General features: G+C 44.1%; 1 protein-coding gene across 1 annotated transcript in view; it reads right to left on the bottom strand.

Annotated features, from left to right (window-relative positions):
- LOC103374899 (ankyrin-1-like) overlaps positions 1 to 17,244 on the bottom strand; it is a 44,377-nt gene extending 27,133 nt beyond the window's left edge. Inside the window, exons 1-24 of the mRNA XM_008305053.1 lie at positions 17,081 to 17,244; positions 16,535 to 16,689; positions 9,946 to 10,047; positions 7,339 to 7,437; positions 6,589 to 6,687; positions 6,205 to 6,303; positions 5,834 to 6,019; positions 5,570 to 5,668; positions 5,377 to 5,475; positions 5,168 to 5,266; positions 4,681 to 4,878; positions 4,498 to 4,596; positions 4,279 to 4,377; positions 4,080 to 4,178; positions 3,569 to 3,766; positions 3,369 to 3,467; positions 3,166 to 3,264; positions 2,866 to 3,063; positions 2,654 to 2,752; positions 2,119 to 2,217; positions 888 to 986; positions 704 to 796; positions 520 to 592; positions 208 to 398 (exon numbers count right to left, since the gene is read on the bottom strand). Coding sequence (XP_008303275.1) covers positions 208 to 398; positions 520 to 592; positions 704 to 796; positions 888 to 986; positions 2,119 to 2,217; positions 2,654 to 2,752; positions 2,866 to 3,063; positions 3,166 to 3,264; positions 3,369 to 3,467; positions 3,569 to 3,766; positions 4,080 to 4,178; positions 4,279 to 4,377; positions 4,498 to 4,596; positions 4,681 to 4,878; positions 5,168 to 5,266; positions 5,377 to 5,475; positions 5,570 to 5,668; positions 5,834 to 6,019; positions 6,205 to 6,303; positions 6,589 to 6,687; positions 7,339 to 7,437; positions 9,946 to 10,047; positions 16,535 to 16,585 — 2,676 coding nt within the window. The 5' untranslated portion in view covers positions 16,586 to 16,689; positions 17,081 to 17,244. The remainder of the gene's footprint in view (positions 1 to 207; positions 399 to 519; positions 593 to 703; positions 797 to 887; positions 987 to 2,118; positions 2,218 to 2,653; positions 2,753 to 2,865; positions 3,064 to 3,165; positions 3,265 to 3,368; positions 3,468 to 3,568; positions 3,767 to 4,079; positions 4,179 to 4,278; positions 4,378 to 4,497; positions 4,597 to 4,680; positions 4,879 to 5,167; positions 5,267 to 5,376; positions 5,476 to 5,569; positions 5,669 to 5,833; positions 6,020 to 6,204; positions 6,304 to 6,588; positions 6,688 to 7,338; positions 7,438 to 9,945; positions 10,048 to 16,534; positions 16,690 to 17,080) is intronic.
- Between the last annotated feature and the right edge of the window lie 588 nt (positions 17,245 to 17,832).

The following is a 17,832-nucleotide window of genomic DNA, read 5'->3' as shown; positions in this document are numbered from 1 at the left end:
GAGGGGGTTTAAAAATTTGGTATGATATTAGTAGTCATGGATGCGATACTTATAGGTTTGATCTATGTGTTTGCTGTCACTGTTACTATATAAAACGAGGATTTATGTCTGAACATGGAGAGAAAAAGACACCTGGAGAGTTAGAGAGTGACGATGTTATTGAAGGGACATATAGAGGTTACAGGTATGGGTGTTATGTTTGCATGCCAATGAGAAACCAGAGCCACCATCACAGTGAGTACCACTACAGAGGAAACGAGAGAGAGAGAGAGAGAGAGAGGCAGGGGAACAAAAATGGAGTGAGCTTGAAATGGAGCACCAGACTTTTTGACAACGACCTATGAATGCCGCACAAAGAAAGAAATAGACATTCATACCTAATGTTAGCTGTGCAATTCCTAAAAAAAGGGCAAAAGGCAAAAAAAATGAGTTGAAAAAAATGAATATTTGCGTGACCAATTCAAACATCAATAGTTTCCTACAGTTTTTTAGTCATCGCTAATAGTTTCAGTGCCGTACCTTCATCCTCAGACACGTCTAGTATCTCATCCACTGTTTCTGGGAAACTCATGCGATGTTTCTCTGTGGTCGTCTGCAAGAACAAGAGAGAAGTCTGAAACTTTTCTAACAGTATTTCCATGTGTTCATCACGGCCACATAAAGCCCGTGCTGCATCCATAGTAGCAGGTTTTAAACTTCTCACCATGGAAACCGTCTCCTCGGTGACAAGCTTTAGGACGTCAATCACAGAGATGTAGCCCAACCTCTTAGCAATGGCCAGGGCCGAAGTGCCATGCTGACAGGAAGAGAGCGGTACAGTGATCAGATCTCCGAAAACCAAACTTTATGGCAGCGGATGAGGAGGGGGGACCTATGTTAATACTCACTGTGGTGGTCTCGTTGGGCTGAGCGCCATGCTTCAGCAACAGCGTCACGATGTCTGTGTGTCCCTGTTGGGCTGCCTGGTGCAGAGGAGTGTAACCAAGCTGCAAGAGAGGTGAAAGGCGAGATAAAACAAGCTATATGAAAGTGACATTTTTACAGATCAAACATCTAATCGACTGGCAGAAGAAGATGATAGAGTTACTTGTAGTGCTACATCTAATCTTATCAATTAGCTAGTTTTTCTGCTCCAGCTCGTGGACAGATGTGACTCGACGGTTTAAGGTTAAAGCCCCAACAATGCCAAGCTGCCACTGTTGGGCCCTTGAGCAAAGCCCAATCTGTTACATTACCACCTCATCATGACTGACCCTGCACTCTGATCCCAACTGTAATATGGCAAAAGAGAATTTCAAAGTGTGTTAATGTATTTGTGAGAAATAAAGGCGTTTCCTTCTTCTAGACAAAACACTTCTCGTCCCAACACTTTGTATGTATGATGAGTTTCTGCCATCATTTCAAGTTGCAGTTTCCATATACGTCTTCTTGTGTTCCCTCAGTTCAGACACTGAGTAATGGCTAGAAATGTATTTTTTTTGCAGAACATTATGATGTTACAGTGAAGTCGACCTTTTGGATGTAAAATGTCATGACTTCATTATTTTATCCTATGAGCCATTTGTGTCGAACTTAGTCAAAATTAGCACACGGATTCTAGACAAAAACGTGTTTTATGAGGTCAGAGTGTCCGTTGACCATCAATATCTGATCTGCTCATCACTGAGTCCAAGTGAGAATTTCTTCAAATCCCCTTTAGGCGAGCAAGAGATACTAAATTCATGGGAAAAGGACGGATGGACGGAGCGATGTACAAAACAAAAAGATAATGCTTCCAGCCTCAGCTGTCACTGGCTTGGTGAAATAAACAAGCAACAGTTTTAAAGAGTTACTGTAAATTTTTCCAGCAAACCATGTTTTAGAACAAATTTCAATCCCCCATCCCCGATATGAGCATAAAAGTGCATCCTCTAGGTCCGGTCTTTGCTTTACATGCTAATAGATTACACTAGAGACATTAAAAAAGCCCATTAAACCCCCCTGCTATCATCACAACCTGTGCTTTTAACTGTCTAATGGACTCTCGCTGTATTTACTAATACAGCGTACTGTAACCGTGACTCATGCTCAGGATGATTTTGTTGCAGTTTTATAACAAAACCAGGGGGAGGCACTCACCCTTGTTTTGCTGTTGACATTGGCCTGTTGCTGCAGGAGGAACTTCACCATTTTGATGTTGCCATAGTGACAAGCTACATGGAGAGGGGTGTAACCCATCTGATGGAGGAGAGAAACAGTAAAAACTCTTAAGCACAGTCCTGATCAGACACAGAACTTCAGCGTCTTAACGACCTTCTGCTGTAATTTGGTTACATTATGTAGATTTGATCCTATACGGAGTTCATGAATATTTCATTAAATAATGGTTCAAACTCAAACAAGGTTAAGTTGTTTCAAGAACTGATTATTGACATAGAGATGCTTTCGAACAGCATTATAGGAATTAACAAAGGAGGATGTAATTACTATTCCCGTCATATAACCATCAGCAATGAGCTCATGAGGCCATTTATGCTACGTCTCAAAGTGCACATCACAAGTAGTTTCTAAACTGACAAGGCTTTAACAACCCTGAAAGAGTTCAAGGTGAAGCTGTCTTAACCTGAATATTCTGTCTTCTGATTGCTGGACCATGAAGTGAAGAAGGTCTTACCCGTGTGGCTGCATAGACTGAAGCCCCCTGCTTCACCAAGATATCAGCGATGCCAACATGTCCCTCCTGTGCCACCAGGTGGAGGGGGGTTAATCCACTCTATGAGGCAAATACATCAAACACAAAACAAATCAAGTCACAGTTTAATCCTGTTTTAGAACAAATAAACACTCGGGCCACATTTCTGTCATTCTTTAATCAACTAATCTTGCCTTGTTGCCAAGGTTGACGTTGGCCTGTTTGGAGATGAGCAGGGACACCATGTCGGGCCTTCCTTCCTGCGAGGCCAGGTGGAGAGGTGTGACTCCCTGCAGTGACTCAGCATTGGCCGAAGCTCCGTACTGCAGCAGGCTGTTAGCCACCTCCACCTGGTTCTGCTTGGATGCTATGTGGAGGGCAGTGTATCCGTTCTGGAGAAGAGACATGAGTTGCGGTTAGAAAAATATGTCCACGATCGTAAGTCACTCTGCTTGAATTATGTGCAGGCTCGAGTGTATCTCTTTTTTATTTACCCTGGCTGCACTATGCGGTGACCCTCCTTTGCTGACAAGTAAGTTAACTACATCCAGGTTGTTGTGATGTACAGCGACGTGCAGCGGAGTCAGACCATTCTGTAAAAAGAGGACCAAAAGTTCATTAGACTGTAGTAAATCAAACCATGCTTTATTCATCTTTTGACAGTTCCTTCTGTACAGCCAAGTCCTATTTTTCTCACCTTCCCAGCTGCGTTGGGGTTGGCTCCTCTCTCCAGCAACAGCTCGGCTACATCCACCTTGCCGTACTTGGAGGCCACATGGAGCGGAGTGAAGCCTTTCTGCAGAGGCACCAACAGGGAAGTGGACACAGTGTTAAGATTACGTAGGAACTGTGTAGGCCTCAAAACAGCCAAATGCGACAGAAAAAAGTGTGCTTCACCTTGGTCATCTTGGTCTGCTGAGCCTCCATGTCCAGGAGGATGCGTACGGTTTGCACATGGCCTTCCCGGGCAGCGATATGTAGAGGTGTGTGTCCTGCTGTGGTGGTGGAGTTGGGGTTGGCTTTGTGCTCCAGCAGAAGCTTCACTATCTCCTTGTGGCCCATCCGAGAAGCACAGTGCAGAGGTGTTTGGTCATCCTGGACGGGGAGAGGAGACTTATTATGACATCTAACACACTTTATGAAACACCTGAACTCAAAGGTTTTCACCGGCAACCTCATTATCCTGTTTTAATTTCCCCTATGATCTCTATTACCAGTTAAAATGAGGCTGTGGTGAGTAGGAGGGAAATTAGAGGATCTGCTTCGTCTGCCAGGAATCAGCTTGCTAAACAGGCTTTTTTAAATCAGCGCTTCCAGGTAGCATACCGGGGCTTTCGGAATATTTACTGTATCCTTTTGCATGAGTTCATGTATATGCAGATTGTGCTTTGGTGTGTGAAATCTCCACCTTGGCCTTGGCGTCCACCGGTGCTGCATTCTGCAATAAAAACTCTGCCACTTCATAGTGTCCCGCCCGAGATGCCATATGGAGAGGAGTCTCCACTTTCTGTTTACACACAAACAGAAAAAAAAAAGCAAAGTCAGACTCAACAACAATAATGTAGGACAGTGGGAGTGGGTTAGATGGTTTTGAAATTTCTACTCACTACATTGGAGGCGCTGGGGGAAGCTCCTTTCTGCAGCAGGATCTTAACGATGTTGAGATGACCCATAAACGATGCCACGTGGAGGGGGGTCAGGCCAGACTGTTGGAAAAGAAGCGCAGAAGGAACTTTCAGATTTATTGAAGCACCTGGTAGATTTTTTTTTTACTTTTAGTGCTTTTTCGATCAGTGATTCTTGTATATTTTTTGCCGATCCTTTACCTCAGTCACAGCCTCTAATGACGCCGATTGCTTGAGCAGAAGGTCCATCACACGCATGTGGTTCTTTTTACAAGCAATATGCAGAGGTGTAAAGCCATTCTGGAAAAAAAAAAAAAATATTTTCTCACTACGAAGGTAAAAAATCAACTTGTTGGATCATGACAGTGTATGCTTGTCACTAACCAGAGCCCTGGAGTTGGGTTTGGCCCCTTTGTCCAGCAGTACTTTGGCCATGCGGTGATGGCCACAGTGTGCTGCCACATGCAGAGGGGTAAGATGGTCCAGTGTGATGTCGTCAATTTCCGCATTGTACTGCAGAAGTTGCTTGACGCAGTCCATGTGGTCCCCCTGCGCTGCCATGTGGATTGGAGACAGGCCATTCTACAAAAAAAAACCCCACAAAAAACCTGTGTTGACATTTTCATCGCTTGCAAAACAGGAGGGAAGCAACTTGTCTTGCAGTGAAAACAATCAGAGCAAAAGGCAGCAGCAAGAGGAATCACTGGTTGTGTTTGACTGCGATGAATCACCAACCTCCGCTTTCATTTACTTAATTAAAACCAGAGAAAAAGCACAAAGAAGCTCACGGATTTGCACTCATAACCAAAGCAGATGGTGTTCTGTTGATTTTTTTAGGAGGAATTCCCTTCAGCTGTCATATGTGGTTTACCTTCGTCTTTGCCTGGATGGGGGCTCCGTGGTCTAGCAGGATCTCTATAATCCTGACATGACCATTTCTGGCTGCGCAGTGCAGAGGAGTAAGTTCATCCTGGGGAGAGACAATTGTTAGTGATTTAGTTAATGGTGCATCAAACTAGAAACGAAGACACTCGGTGAATGAAAGAGCTTTGGAAACGATGGGATAGACGTCTGCTGCACCTTGGTCTTGGCATCGATCTGCGCCCCTCTGTCCAGCAGGAGTCGGACCATGATCACATTCCCCCGTCTGGATGCAATGTGCAGAGGAGTGATGCCGTTCTGTAGAGAGGCACAGTTGAGCTTAGACAAACACAGAGAGAAGAGAAAGCAAGGACAAATGATCGACCTTCTGTTATCATTAGCTGTTCCCTACCTTTGGGGTAAAGTTGACATTGGCTCCCCTGTTGAGCAGCAGTTGAGCTACGTTCAAGTTTTCATAGTGTGCAGCAATGTGGAGGGGTGTGAATCCAGTCTGCAGGGACACATCAGGGAGAAAAAATGGCACGCTCATTAGCTTTGCATTTTAGAAACACAAAGTCAAACCATACAAAGACAACAAACGCAGGTGCCCATTCCGTCAGTGAATGCACTGTACGACAATAACTGCAGACATTCACACACACAATACTCCACACACCTTGCTGAGTACATCAGGATTGGGGTCGTTCTGCAAAAGCACTGCGGCTGTGCGAGTATCGTCGTTGCGTGCTGCAATGTGCAGCGCAGGGAGGCGGACCTTTCCCTTGGTGCCGTAGTTGATGAGCAGGGCTACGACATTTTCATGTCCCTGCTGAAGAGCCACGGCGAGAGGAGTAAATCCATCCTGCAGCACACCGGAGAGAGTTAGAGAAGAAAGGTTGACTCGTGGAGAGAAAGTGGGAGTCATGTAAGGAGAGAGGCTTATGAGAACAAAACGGAATGGAAACACAGCGAGCGTGGCTCAGCAAGGATGGGATTGAGGAGTTTGGGGGATTACTCTTTAAAAACTTCTCTCGGTTCTTTGGGTACCTCTGTTGGAATGCTCTGATTGGCTCCGTTCTCCAGAAGAAACTTCACAACCTCTAGATGGTTTTCTTGTGCAGCCATGTAGAGTGGAGTGAAACCTTTCTGTCTCAGAAAGACACACGACAGACAGGCGCACACACACACAGCAGCAGCAGCAGAGGAGACACAAGCACAGCAAGAAGGAGACGGTCACAGATGCACACACACAGGGATGTACACAGAGAGGAAACAGCAACACACAGAAATATTGGAACAGAGACACGTGTTAACAGATGGAATTGCAATAGTTACTACAGTGGTTTCGAAGTAAAGTTCCTATGGTAAGTAGTGACGAGCAGCCTCAGTGTGTCCTGCAACCACCGCTGTGAGAGCCGCTCCAAGTCTCACCTGGGACTGAGCGTTGACGTTGGCCCCGTAGTTAACCAGCTCTGTGACCACCTGCTCCTGCCCTGCCAGGGCTGCAATGTGTAGGGCCGTGTTCCCTTTCTGTTTCAACATGGAAGAGTATGTGGTTATAATAAGCACAAAGTATTACAGATGAAACCCCACGTTGCATGTGGGTTTTTGGACAAAAACATTGCTTCATAATTTTTTTTCAACACTGGTAGCAAAACTAAAACATAGATTTAAACCAGAAAGTATCTCAGCATAAGTAAAGAAGACACGCATTTAAATAAATATTCCAAATTTCAGTATCACATTCATTTCATTTTGATACGACATTTTGGTTGGTAATGGGATTTCACACCCAGTCCAGTACAAACATTAGGTTTGAAAATGGTAAAGGAATAGTTCAACATTTTCAGGAACTACATGAATTATCATGAGTGACAGATTTACCTGACTCCTATATCTGTATAATAAATATGACACCAGTAGCCAGTGTGTTTAGTTAAGTAAGAAACGGGGATAAACAGCCAGTTGAGTTAACAAAATCCACTCACGCTTTCATTTTGTGAAAGCCCAATAACAACAGTAAGTCAATGAAGTGAGAGCCTATCCTTCTGCTCAAAACAATATATTGATGCGTAGTTATCAAAATGTCAAACTATTCCTTTACGTGTGAAATCAAGCAAGTTTGTGATTTTTTTTGGACATGAGTTCAGACTGTAGGACTTTTTCTCCAGGATATTCTACCTTCGTGGTGGTCTCCAGTACGATCCCATTGTGGAGGAGCTCCAGCACCATTTTGACGTGGCCTTCTTTCGAGGCGAGATGCAACCCATTGAGCCCATTCTGAGTGAGAGAGAAGAGCAGACCTCATACTGAAGGGTCCTACGCGCACTGTGAGCAATGTTCCCTGATTTAAGACAAATAACCACACACACAGTATATACAAACAAACACACGAAGGCCATGCCAACTGAAACAACTGGTTTGTTATCACAGTGACTGAAGCACTCACAAACCACTGCAGGCAAATACTTACACTGGACACCATGCATGCGGTACTCTCAGAATCAGACTGGTCATTAGCAAAAAACAACGTCTACAGGGATGAAAATCAGGATGAGAAATTTTCATTCGATTAATGATGATGATGAGAGGAGGAGGAGGAGGAGGAGGAAGAGGAGGACGGGAGGGAGATGGCAGGCCGCTGGTCTCGTGGCTGGGAAGAATACGAGCCGTGTGGGATAGGTCTGACCTCACACAGCCTTCCTTCAGCCGCACAGGACATGTGAGGTTGGACCTTTCCCACACCACTGATATTATTCCTCTGAGTGGGGAGACCACAGCACACCATCACTCTACTGCAGACATAGGAGAGAGGGAGGGAGGGAGGGAGGGAGGGCGGAAGGGGAGGGAAGGGAGGCGATGGAGGAGGAAGAAGCAAGAAAAAAAAAAAAAAAAGGAAGGTAAGTTAGAAAAACAGTCCACAAACGGAAGGAGAGAAGGCGGTGGAGCAGTTGTTAGACTGAGAGGGATAGAAGAGGAAAGAAAACACAGTACGGGAGGGCAGGAGTGAGGCAGCGTGCTGGTGAGCGAGCCATGGCAGAGGTATCCACTCAGACAAGGAAACAGAGACACAACTGCCACAGTCACGCCTCCACCGGGCCGAACTCCCACCATACCGACACAACAGTCACACAACCTGAACAACAAGAACTCTGAGTTTAAGTGACGATCTACAACTTTAAAAAACAAATAAATTGCATCACTCTGCATCAAGTTAGGATTGTGTTAGATGAGTAAATAGTGCCAGTGTGCTAGTCGTAGGAATGTGAATAAATATAATTATAATAATAATAAAAATGCTGCAGCTTACATGTATGTTTTAATTGCACCTTTGCAATATTAAAGCCACTATGTGCAGAATTTGAAAACTCTTAACTTTGCTACCATCAGGTGGTGGTATAACAAAGACAGTGTAGTATGACTGAACATAACACATTTTACTATAAACCAAAAGAAGTCATATCGACATTATATAGAAATTTCTCACATTGGGGCCTAACTGCAAAGCAGTGTATGTGTTAAGCTGTAGATAATCACTTTAACTCAAATGCAATTAACACCAAAGAATAAAAATAACACAATTCCATAATGAATATCAACAACACAATTAAATTAAAATGTTTCATTCAGAAAAAAAAAAATATTGCAAGTCAAAAACTTTCCTGTATCAGACTCTCTCTGCCTGTAATTATATTTTTAATCCATGGGGTGTCTCCCTCCATCATTGTGAGGGACTTTGCCAATAATAGCCACTATACAGTGTCACTGTACACAAATAAATCTGTCGTTATGTGGGGTCTGCTATGGGGCCTGTGAATAGGCTTCATAGAAATCCTGACAGAAGCATTACCAGCAGTAATTACAAAATGTTGAGGACAGCATAAAGTGAATGGAAGAGAAACCATGACTAAGTTAGATTAATGAGGCAGAGGAATCTCTCGCGCACACATACAGGTTTTTTGGCCAAGTTTCAGTAGCCTGAGGGGCAGCAGTCGTAGCCCACTAACACTGCCTCTTCCTGGACACTCGAGGAACAACTGTCAGGGTAAAGGAGGCAGGATGGAGGAGACGGGGCGAAGGAAAGCCTCTGTCCCATTTATTACCGTCTCTGGAGACCCTGTAAGCTCTACCTGTCACCTTTAGCCACTGATTAACGGAGCATGCACGTACAGTGCAGGGCATGACTGAGTACACTGGCAGACAAATAGGCACGTAAAAGCACAGTGGTCTTACTCAGATACGTCATGCACACAGGACACTCAAAACACATACAGAAATAAAAGTACAACGAATGATCGTACACATGGACAAATGTTGAGCAGAAGATAATGCAAAATGATGAGTTTGACACCACGTATCTGTTATACAGCTCTTATTTTTACTTGAAAACTGTACGATAAACATAAATGCTGAAAAGTGACGAATCATTTCACTGTGTGTAAATAGCATTGGCTAAACTGTGCTGCTTTGTCAGTTCACACATTTCTGTTCTCTTATAAATGAAAAGTAAGAAGTCCACCCACCTTCTGAAATTTAATTTAATCAGTTAGAAAGCAGATAGGGAGGCTTGGACTGTGGGTACACGGACACTCATAAATACTCAAATAGTTCTGTTCTCGCTACGCACTATAACGCAGTACATCTGAGGATCCATTTTGCAGATAAGCAAAATTACCTTATGTGAATAAAAACGCCAAGAATAGCACGTACAGTATAAATAAAAATCCCTGGCTGACAGATGAGCTTGCCAGTCAGGCAATTCAATCTGGGGAATGTGCTCTCTCTCACCTGATTGGCTGTATTTATATCAATGCCATTTTTGATATGTTCCAAGGCCTTGTCCAGGTTGCCAGAACGGGCTGCTCGAAGAAAACTGTTGCCAGCATCTGCCTGCAAAGTGAACCAGAAATGGGGGAAAAAGAGGAGGGATACGGGGTATAAGAGAAAGTGAGAGGCACATAAAGTAGAGGAATAGAGAGGGAGAATGGAGAGGGAGACAGAGTTTGGTTATTATTATTGGAAAAAAAAAGACATTTGAAGGGCTGAGAACGGTAGCATGATGGCAGTTGTCCATCAGTTTTCCTCTCATTTCACTCCTCCCTTGTGATTTTGGACAGTGCAGTTTCAAAATCAGCTTCCGCACCTTGAAATTTGCGGGTGCGCTACCCTCCGAGTGTAAACCGATGTCAGAGCTCCACAAAACCTGCCCATAAACCTACCTGCTAGTCAGATAAGTTTCACAATACCAGCAGGCTGTGATGTACATATCGTGGCCAGCACATGTTTGGCTCTTTGTCTGGACTTTTTGTGCATATAAATGAAAGAGTCAGAGAGAGACGAAGGTAAATGGAGAAAGGACAGAGAGAGACGGAGAGTGATTCTTTGGTGAATCCTGGCTCACGGGCCAGCACATGGCACGTCTAGTGTTCTTGTCTGTGTTTTGTTTGCGTCTGTGGGCTTCATGCCTCTCCCAGGCCGCCATGGGTGCTGCTGAAACAGGATCACTCATGCGGCACAGGGGCAGAGCGAGGAGGAGAAGAAGCGGGAGCAGAAGCGACGGAGGGAGAGCCACAGGGAGAAGCTCGACTGCGGCAAACCCTGCACCTTTTCAATCCATTTACATAATCTCCTCTCTCGTCGAGCCCATCCCCACCCTACATCATCCCCCTTTTTTCATCTAACCAGACATCTCACAACACGCCGGTCAGGAAAACAAACAGGCCTGCAATCGCTTATTGTATCACACAAATGCAGATAGCAAATGCAAACCTACAGTTTTCTGTTCCAAACGAAAAACACCAGAAGCTGCTTGCCTCAACTTCATAACACAGTGCTTTGAGTTGTGTTGACTATTGTGGTGAAAGGGTTGTTGGTCCTCTTCTGACAGAGAGCGAGAGGGCCTGTGTAAAAGGAGAAAGGATCCACATGCCTGAAGTAGAGGCATAGCAACAAATGACACAACACACCCTCAGCATGACACCAGTGGCACAGCGCTGTGCAAAGACAGAGGTCACTTCAAAAAAAAAAAAAGAAGAACAGCAATGGCAGGGAAACAGAAAACTTTAAAAGGAAAAGCTGCTTCCAGCTGACTGCAGCAGCAAAACAACATCTGACAGTCCGTGTTCCTTCTATCTGATACAGAGACGAAGTTTATTCAGTGGCAAAGTTTCCTCTTAACAGATAAACCTCATACAGTGTAAAGTGACAAATCCTGGGCTTTTGAGGACACTTACGCAGGCGGAACCACTTGCTTCTTTGTCATTTTGTTTTTAGCTTTTGGTCATAAACAACTGAGAGGCAAACTACTCAGCAGCACAAAGCCTCTGAGTCACTCACACACACATGCTGACAGGCTAAAGACTGATGAGACATTCCCACACACAGAATGTCAAAAACAAAAATGAATTGCAAAAATAATGATAAGTGCACTTTGTGATATTTAGATCATGTTGTGGTAGAAAGAAAGAAACATCCCAAAAGCTCAAAAAATAGAAATCAGACGTTTCTCGGCTACTGGTTCTTGATTAGTTTGTCTAGTTGTTGGGTTTCGGTGTTCATAATTTCAAGGCTTTCTTGCTTCTTCACTTTAAAGAAGATGACAAACCTCCTCCCTCTACACAACAGCAACAAACTGACCCCGGTGCACACACACAAAAGCACCTGTTACAAGAGTTATGATCATCTCACAGCACCTTTAACCTCACATTTGGTTTTTCTTTGCAGAAATAGAGAGATACAATATCCCATTTTAATGCCACATATATATATGAGTGAGGTTTTACACTAAAATCTTGTTTTAATAATCGCTCCAGCTTGATTGTTAAACCTGCATGTGTTATGTATGAAATAACGAAATATAAATATCACAAGCACACAAGCGCAGACTGTGTCGGACCACCATGGTGACACTCAAAAAAATCCTCTCACCAAAGTTGGGGCAAATACAGCTGATGCAAAGACACACAACCTCCCACAGTATGCATGGTCTCACAGCGAATGGTAGCATGGCAACACCACAGTGACCCAGGCTGAGGCCTCTCTACAGTCGTCCAACCCCCCTACACTCAAAGCTCCGCTGCCTCCCCCCCTGAAACAGCCTGCTGAAGTTTACAAGACAACGGAAACCCATTCTCAAAAACCTCTCAGCTGGTTACAGCAAACTCCTCTTTGGTCAGTGAGTGTTTTCATGTGTGCGTGTTTCTGTGATTATCTGGTTGCGTCAAGAAGTGAGCAAGTGTTGCCGTGAGATAAGGATGCAGGGCGACCACACCCTGCCTCACACGTAAACACATACATACAGCGGTGAGAAAGTGTTATGTGGTAAATTCCCCTGCGACATTCTGCTTGAACTCTGGTATGATTTAGATGAATGAGTCCGTCTCCGATTATTCCCAAAGAGAGCGGACGAGCTCGGGGCTCCTGGGCTGAGCAGAAACGAACAAGCACATTAATCATACTGTTGGGAGCACAAGAAACACACAATAACCTGCTCAGAAGCTCCGCGGCCAACATCAGCAGGATCAACACACGCCGTTGTGCAACGTACATGCAACTGTCCTCAGGCTAAGACAGTGCAAAGCTCCTCGTAATGAAACTCATAATTACCGAGTAAAATTACCACCCTATCTCATCACAGAAAATCCTCTTCCCTGAACTCCCCTCTGCTTATCGTTCTCTCATTTTCTTTCCTGTTGCTTTCTTTCCCTCCTCTACCGCCTGCATCTTACATGTCTCTCTCTCTCTCTCTCTCTCTCTCTCTCTCTCCCCCCTTCGCTTGCCTCCTCTGCCGGTGCTGCAGCAGACAGGATGACATCACCCGCTCGCCGGTGGACTGCAGTGTTCAAAAACTCAGTGTGCACGTATGCATGAGGAGGCAACGTCCCGGCCGTGAAGAACAGACGACTGGACCTGAAGAATCGTTTTCACAATGATGATGTGATTTCATTTCAGTGTGTTTGTTTTTTTGGCGATAATTCTGAATGGAATCGGACTGAATGTGTGTATATGTGTGCGTGTGAAGGGGAGAAACAAGACAATGTGAGGATTGAATGGGAATGCTGAGATTCTGGAGGGTAGAAAGCAGACTCCTACTGCCTTCATGCTGCAATCTGATAATAAAGATCAGGATTTGACAAAATGGCTTCTGTACGTAAAAGGAATCTTTCTGTAAACTGTTCTCTCTGTCTTTTTGCAATATATGAACGCTGCTGCAGAATGACATGCATGCTGGATTGTAAACCCAGTCACCCTTTTCATGTCTGAAAATTACTACCATAGTCTATATACTATTACTCAAGTCATTACAGCTTGACAACAAAGCATGTTTCTATCATCACATGAGCTAAAACTGAACAAATTTCAGGTTGCATTTCTTTTGATTTTCACTAAGGATGCTTCCAAAGACGATGACCCACAGTTTCTGGATCATTTATTTTATTCTGCTTTACACTTATCTTGAAATCATTATTACATTCATATGAAGCAAGCAGGTCCACTTGCATCCATAGTTTAAACTCAACGTCTATTTGTCACCCCTTGAAATTAGTCGATTACTTAATCTATGTGTCATCATAGGTTAAGCCTTTTTTTAAGCCAAGCCTGTACAGAAAGAGGAATTCTGGGAGAATTTAGTTTGACAGAAATATGCAGCATGTGTTTTTTTTTTCTTTTTGATACCTAAATGATCTTTTGACCCCTGAGATGTATCTAGGACGCCACTGATTTAACACACCATGTTCTTTAGTCCAGACAGGTTCGCCTAAACTTATGGTCTCATTACAGGACACAGAAAAAACAAAATCCCAAAATATTTTGTCAATGCAATCAAATCCTGGAGCTCTCTCACTGCATGTCAGTGGAAGAATCTCTCTGTCAAAGATCAGATCTGCTTCGGAAAACCTCAGCATTTCTGTTCAAATTAACATAAAACTCACAGCAGACACATAGTCCTTCTCTCTCTCACACACCCTCGCAGCCATACGCAGGCGTTCAACACAACTACATGAATCTGCAGACACAGCACCAGGTGCAAATCATAAATATTTTAAGTGCCACCACAGCCATTTGCACACCCAGCAGAAAGGTGAAAATAAGGTTCCTGTGTATGTTCAACATGTCACAAGTACTGCTTCACTTGCAACAATTTCCTGAACTTTAAACAACATAAATTGCGCAAGCGCACCAAGCGCTGGACAAAGTCTGGTATTTTTACCTCACCAAACTCAATATCTGGACGCTTTTAAACTTACAGTCTGATTGCACAGATTCTGTGCATTTCAGTTGGAGCACTGAACGGCGGATATGGAAATTCCTGCAAAGTGCTTAAACAGCTATTTCATCCTGCTTTTCTGCTGACTTGCATTTGTTCTAGAAATTGATTTTCTTTTCTCTGTCCCTTTTTTCTCTGCCCTCCATCTCTGCCTTCATGTCTCGGGCTGCTTGAAGAGGTTGCAGCAGGCGGTTTCCGGCTACAGACATGTAGTAAGTGTAGAGTCTGTCAGGCTGAGACCCGGGGGACTGCTCAGCTATGGGAGCGTTTACAGGAAGAGAGCGAGCAGGGCACCAGGATGAAGCTGTAACATTCCCCCACTCAACAGCGTCTGTCTGCATGTAAATCTGCCCGTCTGTCCAGCCGTTTGTCTGTCTGCTTCTATTGCCTGTATGTAGCGAAGCGTATTGTCCCATTTTTACTATTTACTTTCTCACACTCCCAGCCTCCCCCACTCTGCAGCCCACTGTTTGTCCCTCATTGATTGTCTCTTATTCGGCCCTGCTGAAGCCTCTGCGCTTGTAGATGAGATTGTCATGGTTATTATTGTCATGGTTATTGTGATCTTTTGTGGAGGTGACAAAGAGGGTGAAAGCCATAAGGGTGAAGATAGGGCTTGGAACCTATAGAAGGTCGGCTCAAGATAAGATGGTAAACATCCTGCGCTTTACTGCACCATCATTATACAGAATACAACCATCTGGAGGACAGACAGAAGATATAAGAACATACGTAATTTCATTCCAGGTGGTGATCTGAAATCTATAAAGTCTAAAACTACAAAACCAGACAGTTGAACTTTATATAACTGATGGCATCACCTGTGCTGCAAATTTTGTTTCAGTGTCACACCTGCTAAAACAGCAACAAAAACCTGGTGAGCTCAGTGTTGTGGGCACGTTTTTTAAAAATAGTTTTGGAAAGTACATTTATTCTGACACTTAAAACATCTTCTCAACTTAATTTTAGATTGAAATATTGCACTTTTTACTTCACTACATTTATTTGACTGCTTCAGTGACAAGTTCCTTTTTTAGATTTTACCTACAAAACATGTATTATATTGAAAATGTATGTTTAAACGACCCAACAACATTACAATGCTGCTTACATGTAAAAAAAGCAGCAGCCGTAGTAAACACTCTGACAGGGGTTGTTCTGCATGATGAGTTGGTTTTAAGAAGTACTTCTGCACTCGACTAAAAGTTAAAGTCAGAACTTTATCTTCAGCATTTTTACAATGTGATATTGCACTTTCTCTGAATCTGAATACTTCTTCCACCACTGCTCGTTGTTATTCTCAGTTATATGAGGCCGATGCCACTATTTAAACTGATCACTGACTTTCCACTGGCAAGTTGGTCGGCTTACCTTCAAATTATATTTGGAAGGAACTGAATAATGCAAGATGTGAGAAAGTTCCAGAAAACTGGGTAGTCGGAGATGAATAAAATCCACTGACAGCATTAGAAAATTGTCTCTAGTCCATCCTCGGACTGATGAGCTATAAACAGAATAGGTACATTTCTATGAGTTGCATCATCTGCAGCTAAACCTTACAAACACTTCTTCTGTTACCCCAGGTAAACTCTGGCAGACACAATACAAGCACTCACACAGATGCAAGCAGTCGGGCCTTGTGAGCGTGTGCACCGTGTTGTTATTACCTGCGCTGGCTCACTACATGAAGCAGTCTATCGTTTTCTGTAAAGCTTCGCTGAAAGCATCTCATTAACTGGCCCGCTAATCAGTTTACTGACCTCTAGTTTACTTACCACAGCTAATCCTGGTTGACATCATACAATCTGAACATCAAACAAACGAACAAATGAGGTCAAAAACAAGATTAAGGAGGAACACAGAACACGACGCACACCCACACACACGTATACGCACCAACACTAATCTCGGACGCACATGCATCACAACTCTGAGAAGATACTACCAAGCAGCCAAGCTCACTCCCATGCTGCTACAAGAGGCTCCACCAAACAGACTCTCTAATATCACCTCTTTAGAGCTTTGATTAAAACCACCGCAAGTTAGTTTGTGCTCCATAAATCCCAAATCATTTTCTCAATAAACACAACCAATGTTTACTTGTCTTACTTTGGCTCTCTCATTTTTCTTGTCATTGGCGTCACATAAAGACAAGGGCATATTCAGGACGGGAAAACAAGAAGAAGCAGTGAAAGCCGGGCCAGGGAGAAGCCTCCAAAACTGTTCACATGGACGGATGGAGAACAAGAATGGTACTCAGCAAACTAGAGAGCAAACAGAGAGAGGCGTGTACTGAATAAAATGAGCTAAAGCAAACTGGACAAAGAGTAAATACAACATTCATGTGTGAGAGAAAGCGAATATTTCAGAAAAAAATACGGATTTAAAACGGGAAGCAAAGCGGATGAGAAAAGGTACAGGCCCATCACGGTCTGATGTGAAAGACAGGGAGAGTTGGCAGGTGCATTAAATCTGAGAAAATGCAACCGTGGATTTTATAGCAGAACAAAACATTACAGAGAGAAAAAAAAGAAAGAGAGAGAGAGACAGCACTAAGAGCAGCAGAGAGTTGGAGAAAGATAATATGAAGAGACAGAGAGCTACAGGACAAGACATGAGTGTATCAAGAGGAACGGCAGAGTTTGTGGTACTCACTCCAAAAGTGACGGTCTTGACTGGCATGCCTGTTGGCCCTCCACTCTGTCTTTCTTACGTTTTCTGTTTCTCTCAAACACACAGCTGTCTTTTTCTGTTGCCCCCTGCGAGTGCTGCCGTACAGGGCACACAGACCCCCATCCAACGTAAACATGAACACACACACACACACACACACACACACACACACGCCCAGACACGCACACTTGAGTAAGCATGGTGGGTGGAGAGACCGAGGAGGGTGGGGGTTGAGGGGATGGGGGCCCAGGGGTTTATCTCTGGAGGAATGCTGCCTGTATCTAAAGACACACATTTCACACACAGCCAAAAAAACAGCCGGGTCCCCCCCACACCTCCTGCTCCCTACACTCTCTCTGTTAGTTTCCTCACTGCATCCTCACTGATTCTTGGCTACTTTCCTCCCCCCCATTTTCTCACTTTCTCAAACTCTGCCTCACTTGTGTTTTGCCCCATTTTTTCTCCTCCATCTCCATCTTTTCCTCGCCCTTCCTCTCTCCTCCATCGCCCCCTCTATGTCCGGCTGTCCACCTCATCTGTCCTCTCCACCTTTCACATTTGTTGCACCCCAACACTCCGTGTCACCCCAACTTTATCCCTCCTTTCTGCTGTCCCTTCGTCGCCACACGTCACGCCCATCTCTGTGTCTCCTGTATGTTTTGTGACAGCCAGACAATCCATTTTTTTCACGGACCAGGCGATACCAGAATAGTGTAGTTACTGTGGCGAATGGG

This window comes from Stegastes partitus, unplaced genomic scaffold (assembly GCF_000690725.1).
Source record: "Stegastes partitus isolate 25-593 unplaced genomic scaffold, Stegastes_partitus-1.0.2 Scaffold2391, whole genome shotgun sequence".
In the NCBI taxonomy this organism is placed as follows: Eukaryota; Metazoa; Chordata; class Actinopteri; family Pomacentridae; genus Stegastes; species Stegastes partitus.
The sequence above is the reverse complement of the archived record's forward strand: the minus strand, read 5'-3'. Positions and strand labels throughout refer to the sequence as shown.